The sequence below is a fragment of the Kogia breviceps genome, chromosome 5, assembly GCF_026419965.1.
Source record: "Kogia breviceps isolate mKogBre1 chromosome 5, mKogBre1 haplotype 1, whole genome shotgun sequence".
Classification (NCBI taxonomy): Eukaryota; Metazoa; Chordata; class Mammalia; order Artiodactyla; family Physeteridae; genus Kogia; species Kogia breviceps.
The window spans coordinates 82869898-82893254 of record NC_081314.1 but is presented as its reverse complement, the minus strand read 5'-3'; the positions used below and the strand labels follow the sequence as shown (position 1 = coordinate 82893254).

Here is a 23357-nt window from a genome sequence, read left to right as displayed (position 1 = left end):
CCCAGACTGAACTTCAGTCTAATACAAGGTAAGAAAATCCATGTTTTCAACAAGCTCTCTGATTTTAATGCAGGGAGTCGAACTGGAGTTGACTATTGTGGATTCTCAACATTCTGAGAATTATGGTCCTCAGGGATAGGTTTCCTTAAACACAGGCTTTGAGGGTCACATGGACTTCACCTTGAATCCCAGCATGTATTAGCTGTGTAATTTTGAGCAAGTTTCCTGAGTGTCTGAGCCCAATCTCCTCATATCTGAGCTGGGGATAATAATACCTACTTCACAAAGTTGTTGAAGTTAAATGAGGTAATGCACACGAAATGCCTAATACATGACAGTCAATAGCTCATGGCTCTCACTGTTAAAATAAATTGTTAAAATAAGTCGCTTCTTTCACCTTAGATCTCATAGAAGACAAAAAGTACACATTTGGAGACTAAACCACCAAACGCATATTCATCCTCATTTCTGAGGAAAACCCAGGGCATGTTCTTTAAGATGACCCTTTTGTGGCAGAAATAACACTCAACACCTCCCCTCCTGCAGAGACCTGCAGCCAGCATCCTCTGTGTGCACCACCCATGGTGCCCCTGAGGACCTCCAACTTCTTAGCATTCCTTACCACCCCCTCCCTGCTCTTACAGTGTGTTCTTTGCCCTCTCTGACCCATGGTCACACATTCCTTTTTTTTATACATATACTGGCAGTATACACAGTATACCAACTTGACTGGCAGTCCTTTCACTGACATCCTCAGGAGCATCCTAGAATCTCATGCCCCTTGAACTCTTGCCATTTCAGCTTTAGGGAACCACCAGTCAATGCTTCCTGGGCCCACACTGGCTGCACAGTCAGGCAACTGACCTCATATAGCCCTTCTCCCAATGTGCGTAGAACTCCTTGACTGATCCAGCGACCCTGCTTCCCTCCTCCAGAGCAGCAGTTTAAACTTCTCCTGTCTTCCCCTCCCTATGAACTTTCAGCTAATGACACGTCTTTGTTGAGGAAGAGGAACCAGCCCTGGAATCAAGAGACCTAGGTCTAGTCCAGGGCTCATCACTAACAAGCTGTGGGTAATTGTGGAAAAGTCTCTCTAGGCCTCACTTCCCTCAGCTGAGGGGATGGGGAGGTGGGTGGCACAGATCAGAGATTCTCCGTGTGGCCTATAGCTCACTGCAGGGTGCGCCTAGGGGTTCTGTGGGGAGGAGGGTCAACAACCAATCTAGGGATGGAAGTTGTCTCTCCAGTTCCCACGGAAAAAAAATAAGGTTCAGTGTCAATAACTTTCATCTTTAAGTTCTACCGTAGGTTGTTTACTAGTACTAAGTGAATTACCAAGGATTACTAAACTTTGGTGTCATTTTCCTTTTTCTCCTCTCTGGTGCTCTATTAACTCTCACTGGAAAGTAGGAGCAGGTTGGGGAGGTGGGCTGTGGTCTCGGAAGCTCAAGAATCACTGGCATCATTCTCGAAGCTGCCTTTTGCATCTAGAATTTTGATGTGCTGAAATCGAGACAGGCTGGTGTGAGCTTGCTCCCTCAGCTCCTTCCCTTACACTTTAATCATCTTCTAGGTGTTAACAACTTCCTCTCTCTCTTCAGAGGGCAGGCTTCCTTTTCCTTTTCTCTCTAAAGGTAATCCTTTCACTGTAAGCCTGATGTCTCTCCCACTGGCTCCATCCCTTCTCAGTTACTGCCTCACTTCACAATGCTTCCCTTCACTCTCTTTCTATTGGCCTTGGTTCTCTACCTACCAATATTCTTAGGGTTACCTTATTCTAAAAAAAATCAACGATCACATACACCCTCTTCCCCACCCAAGAGCTTTTCTTGACTACTCCGGCCCCTTCCATGTAATCTCCTCTTATCACCAAATTTCTCAGGACAGACTCCCCAAGTGACTCACTTTGAAAGTGATCTCATCTGCTCAAGTTCAGGGATCTTTATTTGTGGCCCACATTTCTTTATTTTACCAGTTCTTCTAAATGACCTCTAACCACTTAGGAGAAACCACTTTCTCCCAGAACCTGTTTATCAGCTTACTGACAGTGGATACATTTATCGCTTGTGCTGACTGGGTCCCTAGCCCTGACTGTTTTGAGTACCTCACAGACCTAGGGATTCCAAGAAAGTATCTTGGGAGAGTTTCTCTCATCTCAGTCTGCATATTACCATTCCAGTGGCAGTGACTTCTACGTGGCATCCCTCCCAGAGGCCTCTGAAAGGTAGGGAGCTCCGTAGCCCAATATTGAGTTCTCTGCTATTTTTCTTCTCTTGAAGGAGTCCATTGGTATCTCAGCCAATCCCATAGTGACCTACACAGACAGGTCGTGGCAGCCTCTTGTGGGAAATTCAGGCGCTCATAAGTCAGATGAGCTTGAATACAATGCTGCACTACTTCTGCTACTTACCAGCTATGTGACTCCTCTGACCTTCAGTCTCCTCATTGTTAAATAATGATGATACCTGCCTTCTAGGGTTGTGAGAATTCAAAAGGGAAATATATGCAAAGAGCCCACACACACCAGACATCCAATAAAAGTTAATTCTCTTTTCCTGTAAGACAGCAACCTCAGAACATAGGCCTGAAACTAGACTCAGAGCGTTGACCTTCTTGACCTTGTAGATTAGGTTTTGTTTTTGTCTTAACAGCCAATTTCTTTTAAAAGTTTTCCTTTCAAATGGACCAAAATGATGAGTGGTTATATCTGGGTGCTTGGATTAGTCTTTTCATTTTCCTACATTTCAAATTTTCTACAATGTAATACTTTACTTATAGCATCAGGAAAAGGAAATGTTACTTTAAAAACAAAAAAACTTCCATTTAAAGCTGTTGATTCCATCTCTTTAGTACGGAAAGATCTTCGTAGAATAATTTTCTTTTGCCTTCACCAAATTTTTTACAGCATGTCACAATTCTGTTTTAAAAGGTCAAACTTAAGCCCAAAGAAAGATCACATTAGAGCAAGATCTTCTTCTGCCCCCTCTTTCCTTTGTCTAAAAATGAGGCTCTCAAAGTGTGGCCCCCAGACTGGCAGCATTGCATCACCTGTGAACTTTTGAGAAATATAAATTCTCAGGGCCACCCAAGACCGATTAAATCAGAAACTCTGGAGATGGAGGCCTCCAGGAGATTCTTAATTTTGAGAACCCCTGCTCCAACACCTCTCTCTTCTCATCTGTTCAAGTCATCTTTGAGAAGTGGCCTTCTCTCTCACGGCTCTATGCAAATCACTCCCTCCAGCCACCTCGTGTCCAAGCAAGGTCAGTGCTGGGAGCAAATACTGGCGCACAGGCACATCGGGGCCGCTGATATGTAGACAGAGACACCTGAACGAGGCCTTAGGCAGGCTAGGAGGTGAACAGGCAGAAGTCCTCCCACTTGGCTCCATAGCTTCCCTGATCATAATTTCCTGGGCTGAGGCCAAAGACCTCTGAGCCTCTGACGGGAGAAGGGCATAGAGGAGAACCTGAAAGAACCCAAGGTTTTGACCTGGGCCTATGAAATTGATCTGTCTGGGGCACGAGGCTCCTGTACCACCTCACCCCACTGCTCGTCCGTCCCCTCTCACCTTCCTCGGGGCAGCAGCAGCGGGTGGGACAGCAGGGGCAGCGGAGGTAGCAGCAGCAGTACTGAGGACAGCACTGGCACCAGCACACTCCAATCAGCAGGAGCAGGAGGAGGGCTCCCAGGATGATGAAGATCACTGTCAGCCAGTCTGCAGGAGAGAAGCCAAGCAGGGATTGAACTAAATGTGCAGGTGCATGCTTCCGGTTGTAACATTGTAGAGGTCTGATCAACACAGCTCTTGACCTATAGGTTAAGGCTGAGCAATATACAGGCAAAAAAAAAAAAAAAAAAAAAAGTCTACCGACAACAATACCCTAGGCTTGCTTGTTTCTGTTTTTCTTTCTTCTCTGTATGTAAAAGTGTCACAGTGGGGTGGCTGAATAGAAAGCTCCAGCAGCACTTACGCAGGACAATGAGCTTCACTTCCTTATCTGGGTCTCCTGACGTGTCCCCTGGAGCCTCAATGGTGCAATAATACACTCCATGGTCCCACCACATCACTTCATTAATCACAAGATCTGCTCCTGCAACAGGGGAGGGGAAGGTGCCCAGTGGTTAAAGGAGAGGGATCTGATCTATGGTCGCTTCAAGTCCCCAGCATTGTACTTCCACATCCCAAGAGGGCCTCTCATAGTTCAGAAAAAGGCCTCAATTCTTTCGTTTGAGACTCTCTTCTTTCTCCAAACAATATAAAGGTAGCAGAACTTACCATTCATTGAGCCCTACTAGGTATCTTGAAAGGATTTTGGATACATCACCTCATTTACTTCACCATTTACATCACCTCACCTAAGTGGGTGAGGTAGAGATTACCAGCTATCTCCCAATGTCTATTCTCCCCTTCTCTCATGATCATAGAAGTTTTGGTCATGTACATGGCCATCCAGAATAAAATCACTATTTCCCATCCTCATTTACAGATGGACAGGGACATGTGACTCAGTTCTGGTGGACACAATATAAGCAGAAGTGTCACATGATGGCTCCCAGGAACTTTTTTAAAAACAGTTTAGGAACTTCTTTGCCCCTTTCTTCTTCAACTCTGTTATCTGGAAAGCAAATGTGATAGCTGCCATCTTGGACCATGAGGGAGGAGATGACATTCTTGGTGAGCTGGAAGGAACTTGGGTCCCTGAGGACATAATGGAACAGACCCACCACCCTAGTTCTGGTCTGTCTATCTCCAAATTTATACATGAGAGGAAATAAACTTCTTTATTGTTTAAGTCACTAATATTTTGGGCTTTTGTTTACTTGCAATCAAACTTAATCCTGATATAGTGGGTAGGATTATTAGCTGCATTTCAGATAAGGAAACTAAGACTAGAGGAAGCTAGAACAGAGAGAGGTAACAGAGGTAGGTTCAAACTCATGTCTCTGCCCCAAAGCTGGTGCCCTTAACCACCAAGCTCTACTGTCCTCTCCTAATTGGGTGGAAAACTCCACAGCCTGGATTCCTCACAAGCTGGAAACACATACTTCTGAATCTTGAAAGGACAGGTGAGATGAACTTGAATAATAAGTAAGAATGAAATGCCAATATTTTAAGAGTAAAGGTTACTCAAGCAAAGAATTTCAGTTTTCATGAGCACCAAGCATCTACCCCATTAAGATAGGTGAATGTTATGTTCACATTAAGTAAATGCAACAAATGTTGACTAAAGACCTTTTGTGGGTCCAGCACTATATCAGATTCTGTGGAAGGTCAAACAAAGACCTATCTCTGTCCTCAAAGGGCTTAAAGTCCAGTCAAAGGCATCAGGGCAGCTCCCACGTCCCTGCTACTTCAGCCACAGTAAGTACCAGAGGACACCGTCAAATTCTTAAAGACCTCAGTTATAGACTTGCTCCTGCTCAGTTGGCAGTCGTAGCTGCAATTCTTTATTACCTCTTTGTCAAGAAATATCTACTGAGGAAATGAAACAAACATGCAAGGTCACGTACCATTGGAGCTAACTTCAACTTCTGTTTCCTTCTCTTTCTACGTCAATCCCTATGGTTTTTTCCTACCCCATGATTTTCCAAACCCACTGCCTTTCCCAGAAACAAGCTTGCCCCAGACTTGGAAGAATGGTGAAAGTGCTTAGGAAGAAATTCCCTCTCCAAGGTTAATGGGTGTTATAAATACGCCCCAATTTTATTAGAGACATAAGGATTATTTCAGGGATGTCAGAGTAATGAGGACATTCAGATATGTTAATATTTTAAATGATCCAAGAACTGATTTGACAGGGTCTTCTCAAATGATGCAAACACAGGCATAAAAGTGTCGGAAAACAAGGGCTCCAAGAAGTCACAACAAGCCTGGGGTTAAAAATTAAAACCAAGGGGAAATACCGCTTTCCCATGGGAGTAAGAAGGAGGCAGAGTTTGACCCAAACGTGGTTGGGAGGGGAAGTAGTAGACAGTGCTGCTCAAAATTAGAAAAAAAGACGGGAAATCAGGGACTATCCCCTATGGGCACTTTCATCCTTCAAAACCTGTAAAGGAGACTTTAAACTTTGGGGTCAGATCGGAGCTAATTTTGTGGGCTCTGGAGAAAGCAGAGTCACCCTGAACCTCTGAGGATGCACCTAGAAACTGGGAAAGGACAGATGTTCCCTAAGGCTGAGCATTCAAGGGTTGACTTGGGCAGGTCTGAGGTTGAATGTAAATGGATCAGACTTATGTAGTATAGCCAAAGTATTATACACAAAGGTGGAAGCAATTTTTCAACTGGCTTGATCTTCCTCAACAGTCATAGAATATTCACTGATTTCCTCACATTGTTGCTAAGAGTACCCTGAGTGGCCTTCTAGGTGTATTCTCCCACTTTTTTATTTTCACTTTTAACCAGCCAATATTTATTTAACACTGCATATAAAGCTCATTGAAATACGCTCTGAATTCTGTGCCAATAATCCATTGCAGCAGTCCTGGATTACAAGACAGGAATATGGGGCGCCGACCCATCCATTCAGAAGTGTGTTGAGTGGTCATAATTGAAGTTTACTGCACACTTAATGTTTGCTAAGCTCTTTATACGTATTATCTCACTTAATCCTGACAACTCTCCATGAGATACATGCTACGGCAAGTCCCATCTTATAGAAATTGAGGCTAAAAAAATGGAAGGGACTTGCCCAAGTTCACACACCCTGTAAGTGTAGAACGGGGACCTACACCTGAGTCTGACTGCAGAGCCGGGGCTGACCACTACTCCCTGTACTCCCACAAAGAATGCATATGCTTTAGACATAGCTCTCAGGTATCACATTTGATACTCACCTTAGTGTGGGGAGACAGAGGCCATTATGCCCATCTTTCTGATGTGGCAACAGAGGCCAAAGAAAAGAATGGATCTGCTGCTGGTCACTAAGCGAGGGAGTGGGAGCATGGGGGCACCCACCCTGTCTTTTGATTCTAAGCACAATGCTCTTTCCTCTACCAATGGAGGGTGACGGTCTAAGGTGGCCATCTACTTGGAAACCCCTGTTTCCTTAGATTTGGGCAACAGAAGTAGCCAGAGGGGAACTCAGGGGCCTGGGGTTCGAGCAGGCCCTGAGAGCAATTTGTGGAAGGAATCAAGGGAGCCTGAGCCACACGTTAGACCTGCATCTTGGAAAAGCAATGGAAATCACCCACTCCCTGACTTTTAGCCAAAGCTGTAGGATGTCTTCTTGCCTGAGACCAACTTCCAGGGTAATGACTTCAGATGGTGTAGCACATTCTGTGTATTTGGCACTTTCATCAAAAAATGAAAGTGACCAAGTAGATCATCAGGCAGCAGAAAAAAAGGGAAATCCCCACAATGACTCAGACCTCTGGGCCTGGTCTACACACCTCTCCACCCCCAGTTCCCTGATGCCTTCACACTCACGGTTCTGGATGGTGATCTTGCGCTGCCGGTAATCCACCCCCAGCACAGGCTCGTTCTGTCCCCGCCTCTGGGCCACGATGCGAACCTCCCGCTGGCTGTCATTGCAGTCATTGGATGGGTCCTGGCCCAGGGATAAAGCCGCCTGGTATGCTGGGGAAAGAGGACACACCTAAGTCACACAGCAGTGGGGAATCCCCATGAAGAAAGGTGCCCTTAGTGGTTTCTGGAGCAATGAACGTTCTCAGTTTTTCCTGAGCCTATGCATCCCCATGAAGATTCTGATTCTGGAGTGGGGATCTGAGATTCTGCATTTCTAATGAGCTCCCAGGTGACCCCAATGACCCACACTTTGAGCAGCAAGACTCCAGACCCCTCTAATAGGCCATCATTTCCAAATCCTGACTGCATCCCCATATAGCACCCCAGTTTCCCTTGCCTCATTTTCAAAGTCACCCCAGAATCTGCTCCCGTATGCTTCACCCACCTGCCCTTCCAATAAAAGTTCTGAGAGCTGTTAAATCTGCTGATGATAAATGCCTACTAGCCGGTCCCTCCTACCTTCCCACTTAATGCAGGCATTTTAAGAGTAACCCCCAGGAAACAATGCCTCAATTTAGAGAGGGGTGTTTGGGGGACAATGTCAGGCTCCGTGGGTGGCTCAGACAGGTTTTGGAGTTCACATTGTAAGATATTAGGGCTGATGGTAAAAGGTAAGCTGATGTCTCCCCCGGCTTTTCCTCATCTCAGGAAGCTCAGTTCCTTCCTGTGAGCAGGGTACCTACTTCTATTCTCCAAATTTCTAACAGTTAATTGTCCCAGGCTGGTGGTAGGGATCAGGGTTCCTCTGTTTCTTGAGAGAGGCAGAGGTGGGCAGCTAGGGAAGAGCTTTGGTTCCAGACAGCAGGACTGACGTGAGTAGGGCAGCTGTTACTGAGAGGCAGGACTTGGCTAAGCTTGGGGAGAGCTGCACAGAACTCAGGGATGTCCAACAATGAACAGGCTGCCTGTGTCCAGGGAGCTCTCCAGCACTGAGAGTGTTTAGTCCACAGAGGACTGACCGTCCACCAGGAAGGCTGGCTCTAGAAGGGAGTGTGGCAGTGGGCAGGAGGCTCACAAGTGACTACTCCTCGTGTGTCATTGGGGGGCGGGTAGGAGTCTTCTTGTCTGCATTCGGAGGAGGTGGGGGTGATGAGAGGCAGACCTACATCCTTATCTTAGCGCATGGGTGGGCAACCAGGAATGAACTAGGAGTCACGACTTGCTCTGCCTTTTACTTAATGTCTAAGCTGCCTTAATTTATTTAGAGTAAAGGCAAGACATAAATTTTAAAATAAATAAATATTATGTGACCCTGAATAAGTTATTTCATCTATCTGGCCTCCGTTTGTTTATCCATAAAACAAGGGGACAGTATTAAGTGATCTTTCTGGCTTCTTCTCACTATAAGTATTTGTGATCCTAAATAATTCCTACACCCTAATGGCAGTGCTTCACAGAAGGACTCCGGGAGAGCAGGGGGTAGGGAGGAGGGCACTCACATGCCGAGTAGTAATCAAAGATGGGGTCCTTGCAGAAGGACTTGAAGCGCCACGTCACCACCACATCCTGGAGCTGGGCAGAGGTGGTGTAGTCACATTTGAGAACGACGGAGGCGAACAGGGTGACATAGCGCTCCGTGTGCTGGACTGTCACCAGCAAGGACACATACCCTGCAGCCAAGAGCAGGAGACAATGCTGAAGGCAGACCTTAGGTAGGTCTCTAAGGGGTGACCTACTTCTATTCATGGGGCAATAAAAGCATTGCACACAAGCAAACACACCGCCTGACTGGTTGGGAGGAGCTCACAAGCTGTCTGTGTTCTTACTTAGCCTGGGCAGGGCTGGAACAGAAACTGCACAGACACCCTGGAGGAGATGGAGGAGAAAAAGAGCAAAAACCATGACTCCCAAGTTGCTCCCAGTCCACAGGGAGTGATAACACATCCAACAATGATAAAGAAACGATATTAAAAGAAGGCCACGTATGTACTGGAGTGACTTTGCTAATATATATAATTTTTCATGTCACTTCTCTTCTTAAAATGTTTTCCCATTTCCCTAAGTATAAAGTTCAACCTCTGTACCCTGGCCTAGGAGGCCAGTCACGTCTGCCTTCAGCCTTTCTCTGTGGTCTCATCTCCCTTCATGCCCACCCACACTCGGGGCTTCAGCCACTCTGCACTGGCCTCAGTCCTTCCCGTGCTACGACTGCTGTCTTCCCCAGGTCCTCCCACATGTACATCTCTTGGCTGGAGCACTCTTCCACATCACCAGCTGCCACTCCACTCCCTTCACCAGGCTAAGTACTATTTATTTCTTAGGTCTTCAGCTGCACCCTTATCTCCTCAAGAAGCCTCCTCTGACTACAAGTCTGGGAGAGGGGCCTTCCTCTGTTTTCCCAAAGTGCCTCATCCTACCCCCAGGCAGAGCATTTCACACTTCTGGGGATGGCCTGTCTACTATAGGCTCTGAGAAGGCCGACTGGGTTTGCCTCCGACTCACTGTTCAAACACAATAGCCTCACACTGTGCCTGTCACCTCCTTGGCACCCAACAAATGTTTGTTGAATAAATGATGGAATGAATGACCAGTGAAAATTGGCAGTTCAACTGGTCGACATAAGCATAAAAAAATAAAACAAACATGATCAGACTGTGACAGATTTTATCACGAAAGACTTGAAGGAACTAACAATTTTTCTTTTTACTTTTTAAAAACTTTCTCCCCTTACCCTCCAAATCTACAGATATACTGAAAGCTCCAAGTGTGTGTTGGTGAGAAACCAGGTGGCACAGAACTGTCAGGTGGGACTCTGACATGGTCAGAAGTCCACACATAACGAGCATCTTCAAATGTTCCTATGTCAATATGGATTCTAGGCCAAGTTATAGGAGCCTTCTCATAGGAGGTTTAGCGTAGAGCAGTAGTTTTCAAACTTGAGCATGCACCACCAGGAGGACTCAAGACAGCCCAGATCACTGTCAGCAGGAGTTTCTAATTCAGTAGGACTTGGGTGGCACCCAAGAACATATTTCTAACAAATTTCCAGGAGAAGCTGATACTACTTTGATGGGTACCATACTTTGAGAACCACTGGTGTAGACTAGCTAAAGTAAACCCAGGCTTTGGACCCAGATACAACTGGGTTCAAATCAAACTGTACTACTCACTTGGACATTGGACAAGTTATTTACTCTCTCTGAGCTTGTGTTTCCTCAGCTATGAATGGAGATTATAACAGTACTAACCTAATCAGGTCCTTGCAAGAATGCAATGAGATAACCCACTCCTGGCACTTGGCATGGTACCTGGCAAGGTGCTGGCATATATGCTGCCATGTTAGTGACACAGTATGAGTCTTTTTCCTTTTTTCCCTAATTATGAGGGCCAAGGAGAAAGGGGTTCAAGCTGGGAGTCCCTCCAATAGAGTTCTCAGGTAGAGCTACCTTCATTTTGACTGAGTTACTCCCATAAACAAAATAAATACAGTGACCCCCATTATAGAGCAGCTGGGTGGGCCTGGCTCAATGGTCAGAGCCACATGGTTCTGGGTCCTGCCTTGCCTTCTGGATACAACCCTCATAAGACAGCCACCATGGTTTATGATGGCCACCAGCAGCCACTTTTCTCATGTCCACAGAGAGGTAGCAGAATGTTGCTTGGGACAGGCTCTGGTCCCCAGAAATGACCTGAGCCATCTCCAGGGCTGGGCTGTAATGAGGATGTGCCAGTGACAGCCATGGTAAAGAGAGGGTCTGCAGCAGTGTGGGGGAGACCTCTGGGTGGGAAGCATCATAGAAGGAAGAGATTTAAGCTAGACCCTAAAACCCAAGTAGGATTAAGATGATACGTGAAAAAAAGGGAGAGGGCAGAGAGACTCATTGTGTCAGGATGGAAGAAAGGAGTGAGCAAAGGCCCTTATCAGGAAGGGGCAGTTCCTTGGAGAACCCAGAGCGAACCAACCCAGCTGGTGCCTCTGGCTTTATAGACAGAGGATAAATAAGGTGAGCTGGTGGTGGGGAGTAGGAAGTGGAGAGATGGGGTGGAGTGTAAATTGCACTCCAGAGTCTATTTCCAGTTAATGGATAATCACTGAAGGTTTTCCTGAAGAAGAGTAATAAGGTGAAAGTGATGTTTTTAGGAAGATGGATGACTTCCTTATTTAGTTGTGAATGGAAAAAGAACATCATTTTGAAAATAAGCCTTGAGGAGTTTGGGGGAAATAGCTGCTGTCTCTACTAGCTGTAGGATTCCTGGAAATCAGTCCAATCAGAATGGAAGAGCTAATGACCAGTATCTCAAGCCTAACAAGGATTATTTCATAATGTGATTTTTTACTTTTGCTTCTCCACCTTCACCACCTTTTTGTTTTTTTCCAGAACTGACCTGAAGTAGGCCTTGGAGCTTTTACCCAACACAGCTTTAACTGAGTACCAGAAGCAGCTACAGGTAAGATTTGACAATGAATAGGATGGCACTGTCAACAACTAGCTTATTTTGTTCAGTAACACGCATGGATTGGAATAGAGAGAAAAACATTGATTTGTGGTGTAAACAAAATCTTAGGTTCACAAAGCACATTCAAATATTTTCTTTTACTCCCTAAATATGAGCCCTGGGAGGAAACAAGTTGTGCCGGTGCATACACAGCAAATCTAGGATTGGATAAGGCAAGTGGCTTGTCTGTGGTCATTCATTTTCTAAGGGGGTTGGAGCCAAGGTTCTGCCCCTGAGCAGTCTCTTGACACTCTACCTGGCTATTCTTTAAATAAAGGAAGATGTTTGGTATTCAATAGCTTGCAAATAATCAGAGCATGGGGCCAGGCTACACGAGCAATAATTAATATACAACGGGCAGCAGTTACTCTAATACCGTGATTAATAAGCTACATGTTCTTTATTCTGCTGAATGGTAATTCAATACAAATGACAGTTTCTTCAAAGGACTCCACTCAACATTATTTGTAAAGAGGTGGAATATCTGCAGGGGGGTAGTGCAGGTTCGCTGGGAGTCAGAGAGGGTATTTAGTTGGAGCCAGAAGTTGCTCTGGGGTAGCTTTGAAGATGGCTGAATCTGACACCCTGGGGCAGAAGAATGGGGACAAGGGTGATCACCTTCGTTACCAAATGCTCACTCAGCTTCTTTTCCATGAATGCTCTTGTTATGGACAAACCACACGTGGGGTGACTTGACTCACCTTTACCAACGTCAGCACTGGCTTTGTTGCCTGGTATTTCTCTTTTATCCTCTCTTTAATTTCATGCCTTATGTGAATGTCAAGCCTTGAAATACGCCAGGTTCCCACATATCTGACCATATTGAGCTCACTCACACTCCCTCCAGGGGTCTGTTGGCCCTAGAGCAACCTGAACAGTTCCCAGACCTTCACCCCTCGCCCACCCTCACATGGAGAGTGGGGGAGAGTCTCAGGACAAAAGGCACCGAGCAACCAGCAAACCCTTCTCCCTTCTTCTCAGCTGTTGCTCTGGGTTTCAGCATCTACTGTGTACCAGTAGATATAGACTATAATAAACCAAGCCCTCTCAGCCCCAGGATTTGAACTCCGGTCTTGCTCACACCAAATCCAATCTTTCCCAAGAAGGCAAGCCTGACTTTCCAAGTAGAAGTCAGGCACTGGACTGTCAAAAAGCAGGAGGAATTTCCAGATTGGGAGGAAGAGAGAGGAAGTAGCAAGACAGACCATTTCAAAGGCAGAAACCTCCTATCTTTTCCTTTAGCCTCTAATTTCTCTGTAAAACTAACCACACTGGGCACGCACACTACTAAGCAGGTAAAGTTTTCACGAAGAGACTAAGGGCAGCAGAATCTGGGCTGAAAATATGAAGAGATTCAAAAAGATAAGTATTCTGTTTATATGTGTGTTGGTTGCATCGTTGCTCTTTTAAACCTGGCACTACGGGTTTTCAAATTCTTAAATGTTCTTTCTGTTCTTAAATTCCCTTCATCCTGTGGCATCTCCTTCTCCCCGGTTCATCACCATTTAATTGCCTAGTTGTGTCTATAATTTTCTCCGGAAAACGTTAATTCTGGAGCCTGATTTTCTGAGTTCAAATTCTGCCTCCACTCCCCTGCTAGCTAAAAGACCTGACAAGTTATTTCCAAACTACAGTTGCTTCTATATATGTAAAATTGGGATGATGATAATGCGTGCTTGATAGGGTAATAGTGAGGGTTAAATGAGATAAATATGTCCAGCATTTAGCAAAGAGCCTGGAACATAATAGACACTCAATAAACAGTAGCTATTATTTGTATCATCTGTTCTTATCTTGCCCAGTTCAAGAGGTTGAGATCAATTGAGAACAGCATGCAAAGGCATTCTGAATAAATTAAAATGATACAAATGTAAGCTATCATTACCGCCTTCTCTTTGCAAAATGAGTTAGTGCACTAAAAGCTTTTAAAGCTGCGTCTTACCTGGCAAACCCATTCACAGTTTGTCTCTGTGAAAGAGGAAGGGAGATCTGTAAGGGTGGAAAGGTAACTTCAGATGAGATAGCAGAGCTCACGGGAAGGAGGGAAGGAGAAGGGGATTCTCTGTTTCCCGCCATGAGGTACTTTCCAAGACTACGCTGTGCTGCGCAGAGTGGGGACTACCATCCTGCGTTGAAGTGGAAGGTAAATACACTAATGAAAAAAAAGAGTATCTTTACAACTAAATGCCATATGTTCCCAAATAGATGCAGATCTTTGCACATTTATTTATTCAGCCTGTCTTCCCTGTGTAGTATCAGAGTGGGCAAGATGTTTTATCATTTCTAGAACATATGATCCATACAATATAGGGATATAGGTACAAAAGGGTTTTTTTCCTTTTAAACTAAGAATCATTTTCAGGGGACTGGATGGCATTTCCCCTCCTTTCCACATGAAGGGTCTTGCTTGGAAGGGAGTGGCAGGCAGGGAGGAGAGCAAGGTCTTTCCCAGCAAGGGGCAGTGGCCTAATGGTGCCTCCCAAGGAAGGTCTTGATTCCTGTTTTTCAGGCACCCAGGCACCTCTGCTCCACTAATCAGGTTAACAAAAAGTACACAGGTTTAATCCTATCAGAGTTTATGTCAGGGCAAGCTATCTCCCCAAGTATATTTACCATCAGTATTTGTTACATTTCCTCAGATAACAGTGCAAACAGAAAAGGAATCAAGGGGAAGAGGGCCTGGCAATGCATCGACAAGAAGTAAGGGACTGAGAGAGCAAGGAGAGGAGAAAAGGAGAGAAAGAAGCAGGTTGGGGTGGGGGAGGAATTATGTCTACGTATTGCACGTTTAACAAAGGTCTGGGGGTGCTTCTCGACGGTTGTTAGGCTTGGGGTGGCAGAAGCCTATGTCTACCCTCGGGAGGAAACTGGTAACTACAGAGCACTTCAGTGTTGGTCAGCATGGTACTGGGGGCTTCAGTATGTAGTTTAACCTTGGCAAACCCCCATGAGATCAGCCTTATTTTTATCTCAATTTCATAGATGAGGAAAATCCTCAGGGAGATTAAGTAACTGGTTTGAAGCCACACAGCTAGTAAATAGCAAAACTAGATATAAGCATATACCTCTAAAATCCCAAATCCTACAGTTTCCATTGTACCATCTGCCTTCTGGATAAGTTTCCTAATGGTGGAGGTTTAACCCTTTAAGAGACATTCACAAATTTATTTTAACCATTTTGTAGAGAAACCCCTTTCTTCCTTTTTTATTTATAAGATAAATAAGAAACTTCAAACAATAGAGAAGGGTATAAAGTAAAAAGTTCATCCTTGCTCACTATGAACTCTACTCTCCAGAGGCACCATAATTTGGTGTCTACCCTCCACATCTTTTCCTACACGGTTTTTTTTTTAAATTAATCATATTATGTACATTGACCTGCAACTTTGTTTTTTTCAAACTAATGAGATATCATTATATTCTATCTCAGTATATATAGATCTAAATTTTAGTGGCTGCATGAAAATTCGCTGTAGCGAATTTACCCATAATTTACCCATTTTTCTAATGATGGGCATTTAGGTTGTTTCTAATATTTCACTATTACAAACAATGCTGAAATAATTTGTTGAAATGAATACCTTTAGATTATATAAAGTATCTCTTCATGTGCATGCTTTTATTCTAGTAGGATGTATTTCTCAAAGAGAGATTGCTGGGTCAAAGGGGATAAGGCTTTTATATTTTAATAGATAATTCAGGAAAGAAATTTATATTCCCATCAACTGTGTGTGACACTCCCATGTTTCACCACAATCTTTCCAACAGGGGAAATACCAATCTTTAAAAATTTTTTGATAAACTACTAGATGAAAAAAATAGCCCCTCAGGTGGTTTGAATTTGATATCCTTTGGTTATTAGGGGTAGAGGACAACAAGACCTGGCTGAGAGGCAGATGCTCGGGGTTTCCCAAAGTCAGACACTCAGTGTCTGTGACTCAGTGACTCATCTGTGTCCCCACATGCTAATCTCAGAGCACATGCAAATTTAAGTCTCACCAGAATGACAAATTTCTGTGTTTCCTGGGCCTTCAGAGGTCACTCGTTCACTCATTTATTGAATATGTACTATGAGCCAGGTGCTGTTCCAGATGATGGGGGTAAAGTAGCTAATGAGAGAGACAAGGTCCCTGTACTCTTGGAACTTATACTCTTGGGGAAAGTCAACAATACATAAGTAAACGGATAAGCAAGGTACCTCTGGTCATGGCTAAGCTTTATAGGATTGCTTAGAAACTGCCAGAGCTTTGAATAACAAATCCTACTACTATACAATAAGAGCCAAGAAGACACACGGGTCCAAATCCTCCTCATAGCTCTTCTTGGTTGTTTCAGAATCTAAATCAGGCCCCAAATCTAAATCCTATTCCTTCTGTACAAACTTGGGCTTCTTCCCTATTTCCCATCTCAGTGAATGGACAAGACTGAAAACTAGGAATCATCCTTGACATCTCTTTCTTCCTCACTCCATATAAAATCTATTATCAAATTGGGTTTATTTGTCTCCTAAGTATTTCTGGAATCTCTGTCTCTCCATCATCACCATCACCCTCGCTTGTGCTGTCTCTCCATCACCATCATCACCCTAGCACAAGCTACCATCACTTCCAGACCAGACACTGCTTCAGCTTAACTGGTACCTGTACATACTCTGGTTTTCCTCCATGTGGGTTCCACACCCGTCTCCCAACTCTTTCTCCTTAAATATCTCCAAAAGCTGTCCATTGTTCTTATGATAAATACAAAGCCTTCTACCATGACCCATGAGGCCATGCATATCTGGTCCTACCTATCCCCAGCCCCCTTTCCACCACATGTCCCGTGGCTTCCTCCTCTCAGTCACACTGATATTCTTGCCACCTCTCATTCTCACTGAGCTCCTATCCAGCAGCCTTGCACATGCTGTTCATTTGTTTGGGATGATCACCCCTCAGCTCTCAATGTAAGCATCATTTCTCCAGGGAGGGCCTCCTGAATGAGCAAAATCCATCTATTATATGCTCTTGTGGTACCTTGTATCTCTTTCTCATGGTCCCTATGATAGTTGTATTTCTACAGTTGCTTGTATTTCCTTTAGACCATAAGCACCATGGGGACCAAAGCCGTGTCTGCTTTTGTTTGAGAGCGTCTGGCACGTGGTGTGCATTAAACCTTTGCTGAATAAACAAACAAATAAATTCATACAAGACAGGCTAAGCTGCTTGGAACAAATTTTAAGTGCTCTGAAAGTACAGAAGACAAATGGTTAAAGTCAACCATTTGCAATATGGCCAGACAAAAAGCAAGGAAGAAGGGTGTATGTTGTGGGGAGAGGGGGTACAGGAGCATGCTCAAAGCAGTGGAGACAAGGCTGCCCATGCTAGTGAGGCTATAATGAGTGAGCCTTGAATTCCAAAGAGCTTTAATCCACTCGTATAAACTATGGGGGTCTAGTAGAGGTTTTTGGAGGACTCAAGCGAAGGTGGGAAAGATTAATCCAGGTAGGTTAACCTATCATCTGGGTAGAGGATGGTTGGAACTAGGCAGAGAGGTAGCAGGCCTAGAGGCAAGGAGATGGTTAAGATGCTGGGATTAAGCAATAGCACATGGTGATTAACTGGGTTTGGGAAATGAAGAAAGTGTAGAATGCTTTCCTCTGACCCCACCTTACCCTAAGATTTGTAGATTGGAAGATCCAGAAACGAGGACTGGAGAAAGACAAGACATGATCAGAGTCTTCCTAATTCTTAAAACATACAATTTTATTTCTCCCCTAAGGACTTCAAATAATGAAATAAAGTATTAGGCTGAAAGAAACGTAGGCAGTCAGTACAGTAATTACCCAGCATCTCATCCCACTGCATTGTTGTTGAGGCAAAAGGTTTAATAATTAACATCTGGTTATACATCCAGGAGGTAGTCAATTTCTATTTCTACCAGGATTCAATTAGACAAAACAAACCTGCTCCATGGTATGAAATAGGTGAAAGAGCAATGGACTAAGAGTGAGGATGCCAGGGTTCCCATCATCCCAGCTCTCAAACCAACTCCACTGTGTCAACTTGAGATGCCTGACTTCCCTGGACACAGATTTCCTTATCTGTAAAACTGGCTGGGAGGGGAAGACAAGGACTGGGAGTGATTTCTACTTGTGTTCACAGAGCACTGGGGTTCTGGGAGGTACTTCAGGGAGCCTCATGGCATGGGGGTGGGGGGCAAGGGAGGAGTCGAGGGGACAGTCCTCTATCCAACACCTGTGAAGCTCTACTTTTTACTATCTACTGTATCAGGGACCAAGATGTCATTAGGTCTTCAGTATGATCCCAACCTTCACCCCACTACCAAGGGGAAGCTCCTGGTCTAGATGCTCTCTAAGAATCTTGTCCCTTAGAAGTCAGCTGTCTGATTTCCCAAAGAATAATATAAGTTGATAGCTACATGGATCTATAAGTTAACACCCCTCTAAGATCTTTTTAACAAAAGCATAAACAACACACAACCTTTTAGAATTTGGCAGTGGGGGGGCGGGGGGCGGAATCTAAACTTTTCATTCCAGGAATAAACTTTGAGGTTGGATGAAGGTAACCAGAGCTATTAGCCAATAATGCAAAGGGCTATAGGAACTTACTTTAGCCTTACCTTAAGGCCCTGTTTTAAGAAGCAAATATCACTTGTGTGATAAAAAACTTCTTTCTTTTTAAAGAAAAACAGTTTGGAGAATTACACATGCACAAAACCCTCTGACAACCCATCTCTCCACAGCTCCAAACATAAAGACTATGGTAACTTCACAGGACTTCCTGACCTCAGAGGCTTCATCAGAGGCCCCACACCAACTAGCCAATACCCACATCTGACATAATCTCTCTACTGACCCACACTTCGCAACTGCAGAAACTTGGATGCTAATCAGAGAGCTGGCTTGACTTTTCTTTAGAAACAGAAAAGAAGAAGGTGACAGACCAAAATGAATACGTTCTAATGCAGGGTTTTCCAAAGTTCATACCTCAGTTTGCAGTGGGTCTTGAGAAAATCAACTTATTGGATTTTTCTATTTAATACTGTTAATTTGGGGATTACTTTCTATGAATTTAAATGTTATTAAAGTAATAGTTAATGTTAATTTGTTATTCTTTTATCCAACATAGTAACTGGTTTTGTGTGTGTGTATACCTTTTGTTCCTATTTTATAAATCTCATATATCTGTGTATATGTCACAATGTAAACTGTATTTCTTCCCGGACTTGGGATTTTTCCGTGTTCAGCATTCTTTGCTTCTAAAATGTGTCACGCAGGTAGGCTTCCATTTAACGAATGCCAGGCAAATACAGCAGTCTGTATTATTTGACCACCTCAGTATCCTGGCTACTCACACTGCATGGTTGGTTCATGAACACCTGGAGCTCCACTTTCTGAAGTCTCTGCCCATTTAGCAATTTGCTTACTTTCAGAATATACCGTTTAGCCACCAGAAAACTACTAGAGCTAATCAATGAATTTGGTAAAGTAGCAGGATACAAAATTAATGCACAGAAATCTCTTGCATTCCTATACACTAACAATGAAAGATCAGAAAGAGAAATTAAGGAAACAATCCCATTCACCATTGCAACAAAAAGAATAAAATACCTAGGAATAAACCTACCTAAGGAGGTAAAAGACCTGTACTCAGAAAACTATAAGACACTGATGAAAGCAATCAAAGATGACACAAACAGAAGGAGAGATATACCATGTTCTCGGATTGGCAGAATCAATATTGTGAAAATGACTATACTGCCCAAAGCAATCTACAGATTCAATGCAATCCATATCAAATTACCAGTGGCAGTTTTTACAGAACTGGAACAAAAAATCTTAAAATTTGTATGGAGACACAAAAGACCCCGAATAGCCAGAGCAGTCTTCAGGGGAAAAAATGGAGCTGGAGGAATCAGACTCCCTGACTTCAGACTATACTACAAAGCTACAGTAATCAAGACAATATGGTACTAGCACAAAAACAGAAATATAGATCAATGGAACAGGATAGAAAGCCCAGAGATAAACCCACACACCTATGGTCAACTAATCTATGACAAAGGAAGCAAGGATATACAATGGAGAAAAGACAGTCTCTTCAATAAGTGGTGCTGGGAAAACTGGACAGCTACATGTAAAAGAATGAAATTCTTTTACACTCCCCAACACCATACAGAAAAATAAACTCAAAATGGATTAGAGACCTAAATGTAAGACCAGACACTATAAAACTCTTAGAGGAAAACATAGGCGGAACACTCTTTGACATAAATCACAGCAAGATCTTTTTTGACCCACCTCCTAGAGTAATGCAAATAAAAACAAAAATAAACAAATGGGACCTAATGAAACTTAAAAGCTTTTGCACAGCAACGGAAACTATAAACAAGATGAAAAGACAACCCTCAGAGTGGGAGAAAATATTTGCAAACGAATCAATGGACAAAGGATTAATTTCCAAAATATATAAACAGTTCATGCAGCTCAATATTAGAATAACAAACAACCCAATCCAAAAATGTGCAGAAGACCTAAATAGACATTTCTCCAAAGAAGACATGCAGATGGCCAAGAGGCACATGAAAAGCTGCTCAACATCACTAATTATTAGACAAATGCAAACCAAAACTACAATGAGGTATCACCTCACACCGGTTAGAATGGGCATCATCAGAAAATCTACAAACAACAAATGATGGAGAGGGTGTGGAGAAAAGGGAACCCTCTTGCACTGTTGGTGGGAATGTAAATTGATACAGCCACTATGGAGAACAGTATGGAGGTTCCTTAAAAAACTAAAAATAGAATTACCATATGACACAGCAATCCCACTGTTGGGCATATAATCAGAGAAAACGATAATTCAGAAACACACATGCACCCCAATGTTCACTGCAGCACTATTTACAGTAGTCAGGTCATGGAAGCAACCTAAATGCCCATCGACAGACGAATGGATAAAGAAGATGTGGTACATATATACAATGGAATATTACTCAGCATAAAAAGGAATGAAATTGGGTCATTTGTAGAGACGTGGATGGACCTAGAGACTCATACAGAGTGAAGTAAGTCAGAAAGAGAAAAACAAATATCATGCATTAACACATATATGTAGAATCTAGAAAAATGGTATAGATGAACCGGTTTGCAAGGCAGAATAGACACTGATGTAGAGAACAAACGTATGGACACCAAAGGGGGAAAGAGGGATGAATTGGGAGATTGGGATTGACATATATACACCAATATGTATAAAATAGATAACTAATAAGAACCTGCTGTATAAAAATAAAATTCAAAAAAAAAAGAATATACCCTTTGGTTATAATCATTGTGTTTGAAAAATGTTGAGCGTTCAACATTCTTTGTAAAAATAGAACAAACATCATGCTGGTGATTTAAGGATTGGGTTTTATACCCTAATGGGATTTTGTCTGTAAGGCTTCTTTCATTATTCTTTTGACCTAGATGACTGCTGGCTACAAAGTCCTAATTCTGAGGATGGAGTGCCCAGGGTCAGAAGTGGGAATTAGGAATTACAATTAGGAATTTTAAGTGTGGTGTTTCCGCCTCTATCAGTTTGGCTTTAAAGACCAAGAACTGCCTAAAGAGCAGGAGGAGAAGCCCAGAGGCTCCTGGCTTCTTCCTTAGTTGCACCTGTTTCGGAAGGGCCTAGGCTAATAAAAGAAGAAAACAACAGGTTCCCACAGGCAGAAACTCGATTCAGTCCCCGCAACTCCTGGCGCCCGTGCCAAGAGCCACCTGAGCGCGGCCCAGGCCTCCGCTGTCCTACCTGTGGCCAGCTCTGCAAGGCCAGGCAACAATGGCTTCCTCTCCCCTTGGGCCCCGGGTGGGACCCACTTTCCCACGGCTCACCTGGTGGGAACCAGGTGAAGAGCAGCAGCCAAGGTGCGGGCAGCTCGGGGCCCATGCCGGCCCTCTCCGGTCCCTTTCAGCTCAGGGGCTCCAGGGACACTGAGTCTGTCTTCATCAGCGGCCGGTTCAGGGCGCACCACTTCTCCAAGGAATCCCCCCGCTTTCCGCTCACTGCGCGCAGCGCGGCGGGAGGACCGTCCAGCTCCGCGAGCAGGTACCGCCCGGCTCCAGTCCACCTGGGAGCTCTCCGCGGCCCCGCCTCCCGCTCCGCGCGCCGCCGTTTCCTGCTCCGCCCCGGCCCTGGCCCGCGGCCACCTTTCCTACCTGCCACCGCCCCCAGGCAGGCTGCCAGGTGATTCTCCTCACCGAAACACCGTCTCGTGCCTCTCTCGCCTCCCACCTATAAGAGCCTGTTACCATTTTCCCCAGAAGTTCTTGGGAAATCTTACCCCTAGAAAATTTCTCCCTCACTCTTCGTAGAATTATGTGGATATAACTTTCTAGGGAATATTTCCTGCCGTATGTTTCCATTCACTCATACGTGCTTGGAAAACATTTTTTTCCCCACTAAAAACACACTAATAGGAAGTTTATGTGTAATGATTGTTCAGGTTTTCTATAAATAAAGATGGTGGGGTGTGAACTAGAGAAATAGATCTAATTTTCCAAGTTATAAAAGAAAAGGGTGCTCATTATAGAAAAGTTAGAAAAAATATAAATTAATGGAAGTAAGAAAAAATCCTGTTCCCACCATCCATAGTTAGGCATCGTTAATATTGGTTTAGGCCTTATTATTTGCCATCCTGCATGCAGCTCAGCAGCCCCTCACAGACCTCAGCCTCCCAAGATGAAAGATTCTAGGTCTCTTTGCACCAGGCCACCTAGGATGTATTCCCAGTCTCTCTTTCTTCCTTGGTAGGAAGTAAGGGGTAAAGCAAATCAGAGGAGGAAGGCACACTTGCCTTCAGGAACCAGCCAACCAATGACATTAATTTGGAAAGTGACATGAACACTGGCCAATATAAATAGACAGCAAGCCACCTTATACACCTCTCCTTTATCAGGGATTTCTCACTGTGCTCCTTGTTCTGTAACAAACACAGTTCCCCCTCCTCCTAGTCACCACCTCTTTCCTGAAGAAAATAGTTATAAAAATGCAGTGAACATGGTTTCTGCCCTCAGGGAGCTCCTATTCTGCTCACCGACCTTAGAAGTCAGTATTATTTCTCCTAAGTGTATCTCCTGTTTTGCTCTGCCAGGAAGGCTCCTCTTCGCTTGGCACCACTGGAGTCCCTCATCTTGCCTCCACCCAGAGGAGCATCCTTGTCCTGAATCTGACTGGAGGTTTCAACCCAGTCTCTTCTCTCCAAATCCCCTCCTCCCCGCTCCACTCCTGGGTCTGGCCTCTGGTTCCCCAATAGGGCGTCTCAACTTTAAATAGTTTTCTTGTAGCCTCTTCTCTTCTAAAAAGTAGGAAGTAAAATCAGGAAGTGCATGGTCAAAGGCAGATGG

General features: G+C 44.1%; 1 protein-coding gene across 2 annotated transcripts in view; it reads right to left on the bottom strand.

The window, feature by feature from the left end:
• The window catches only part of ILDR1 (immunoglobulin like domain containing receptor 1), a 41105-nt gene extending 19003 nt beyond the window's left edge, over positions 1–22102 (bottom strand). The window contains exons 1-5 of one of the 2 annotated variants that reach the window (XM_067034472.1): positions 21846–22102; positions 8968–9138; positions 7430–7579; positions 3975–4094; positions 3572–3718 (exon numbers count right to left, since the gene is read on the bottom strand). In XM_067034472.1, coding sequence (XP_066890573.1) covers positions 3572–3718; positions 3975–4094; positions 7430–7579; positions 8968–9138; positions 21846–21900 — 643 coding nt within the window. In that variant the 5' untranslated portion in view covers positions 21901–22102. The remainder of the gene's footprint in view (positions 1–3571; positions 3719–3974; positions 4095–7429; positions 7580–8967; positions 9139–21845) is intronic. The other variant, XM_067034470.1, reaches the window with a different exon arrangement.
• Between the last annotated feature and the right edge of the window lie 1255 nt (positions 22103–23357).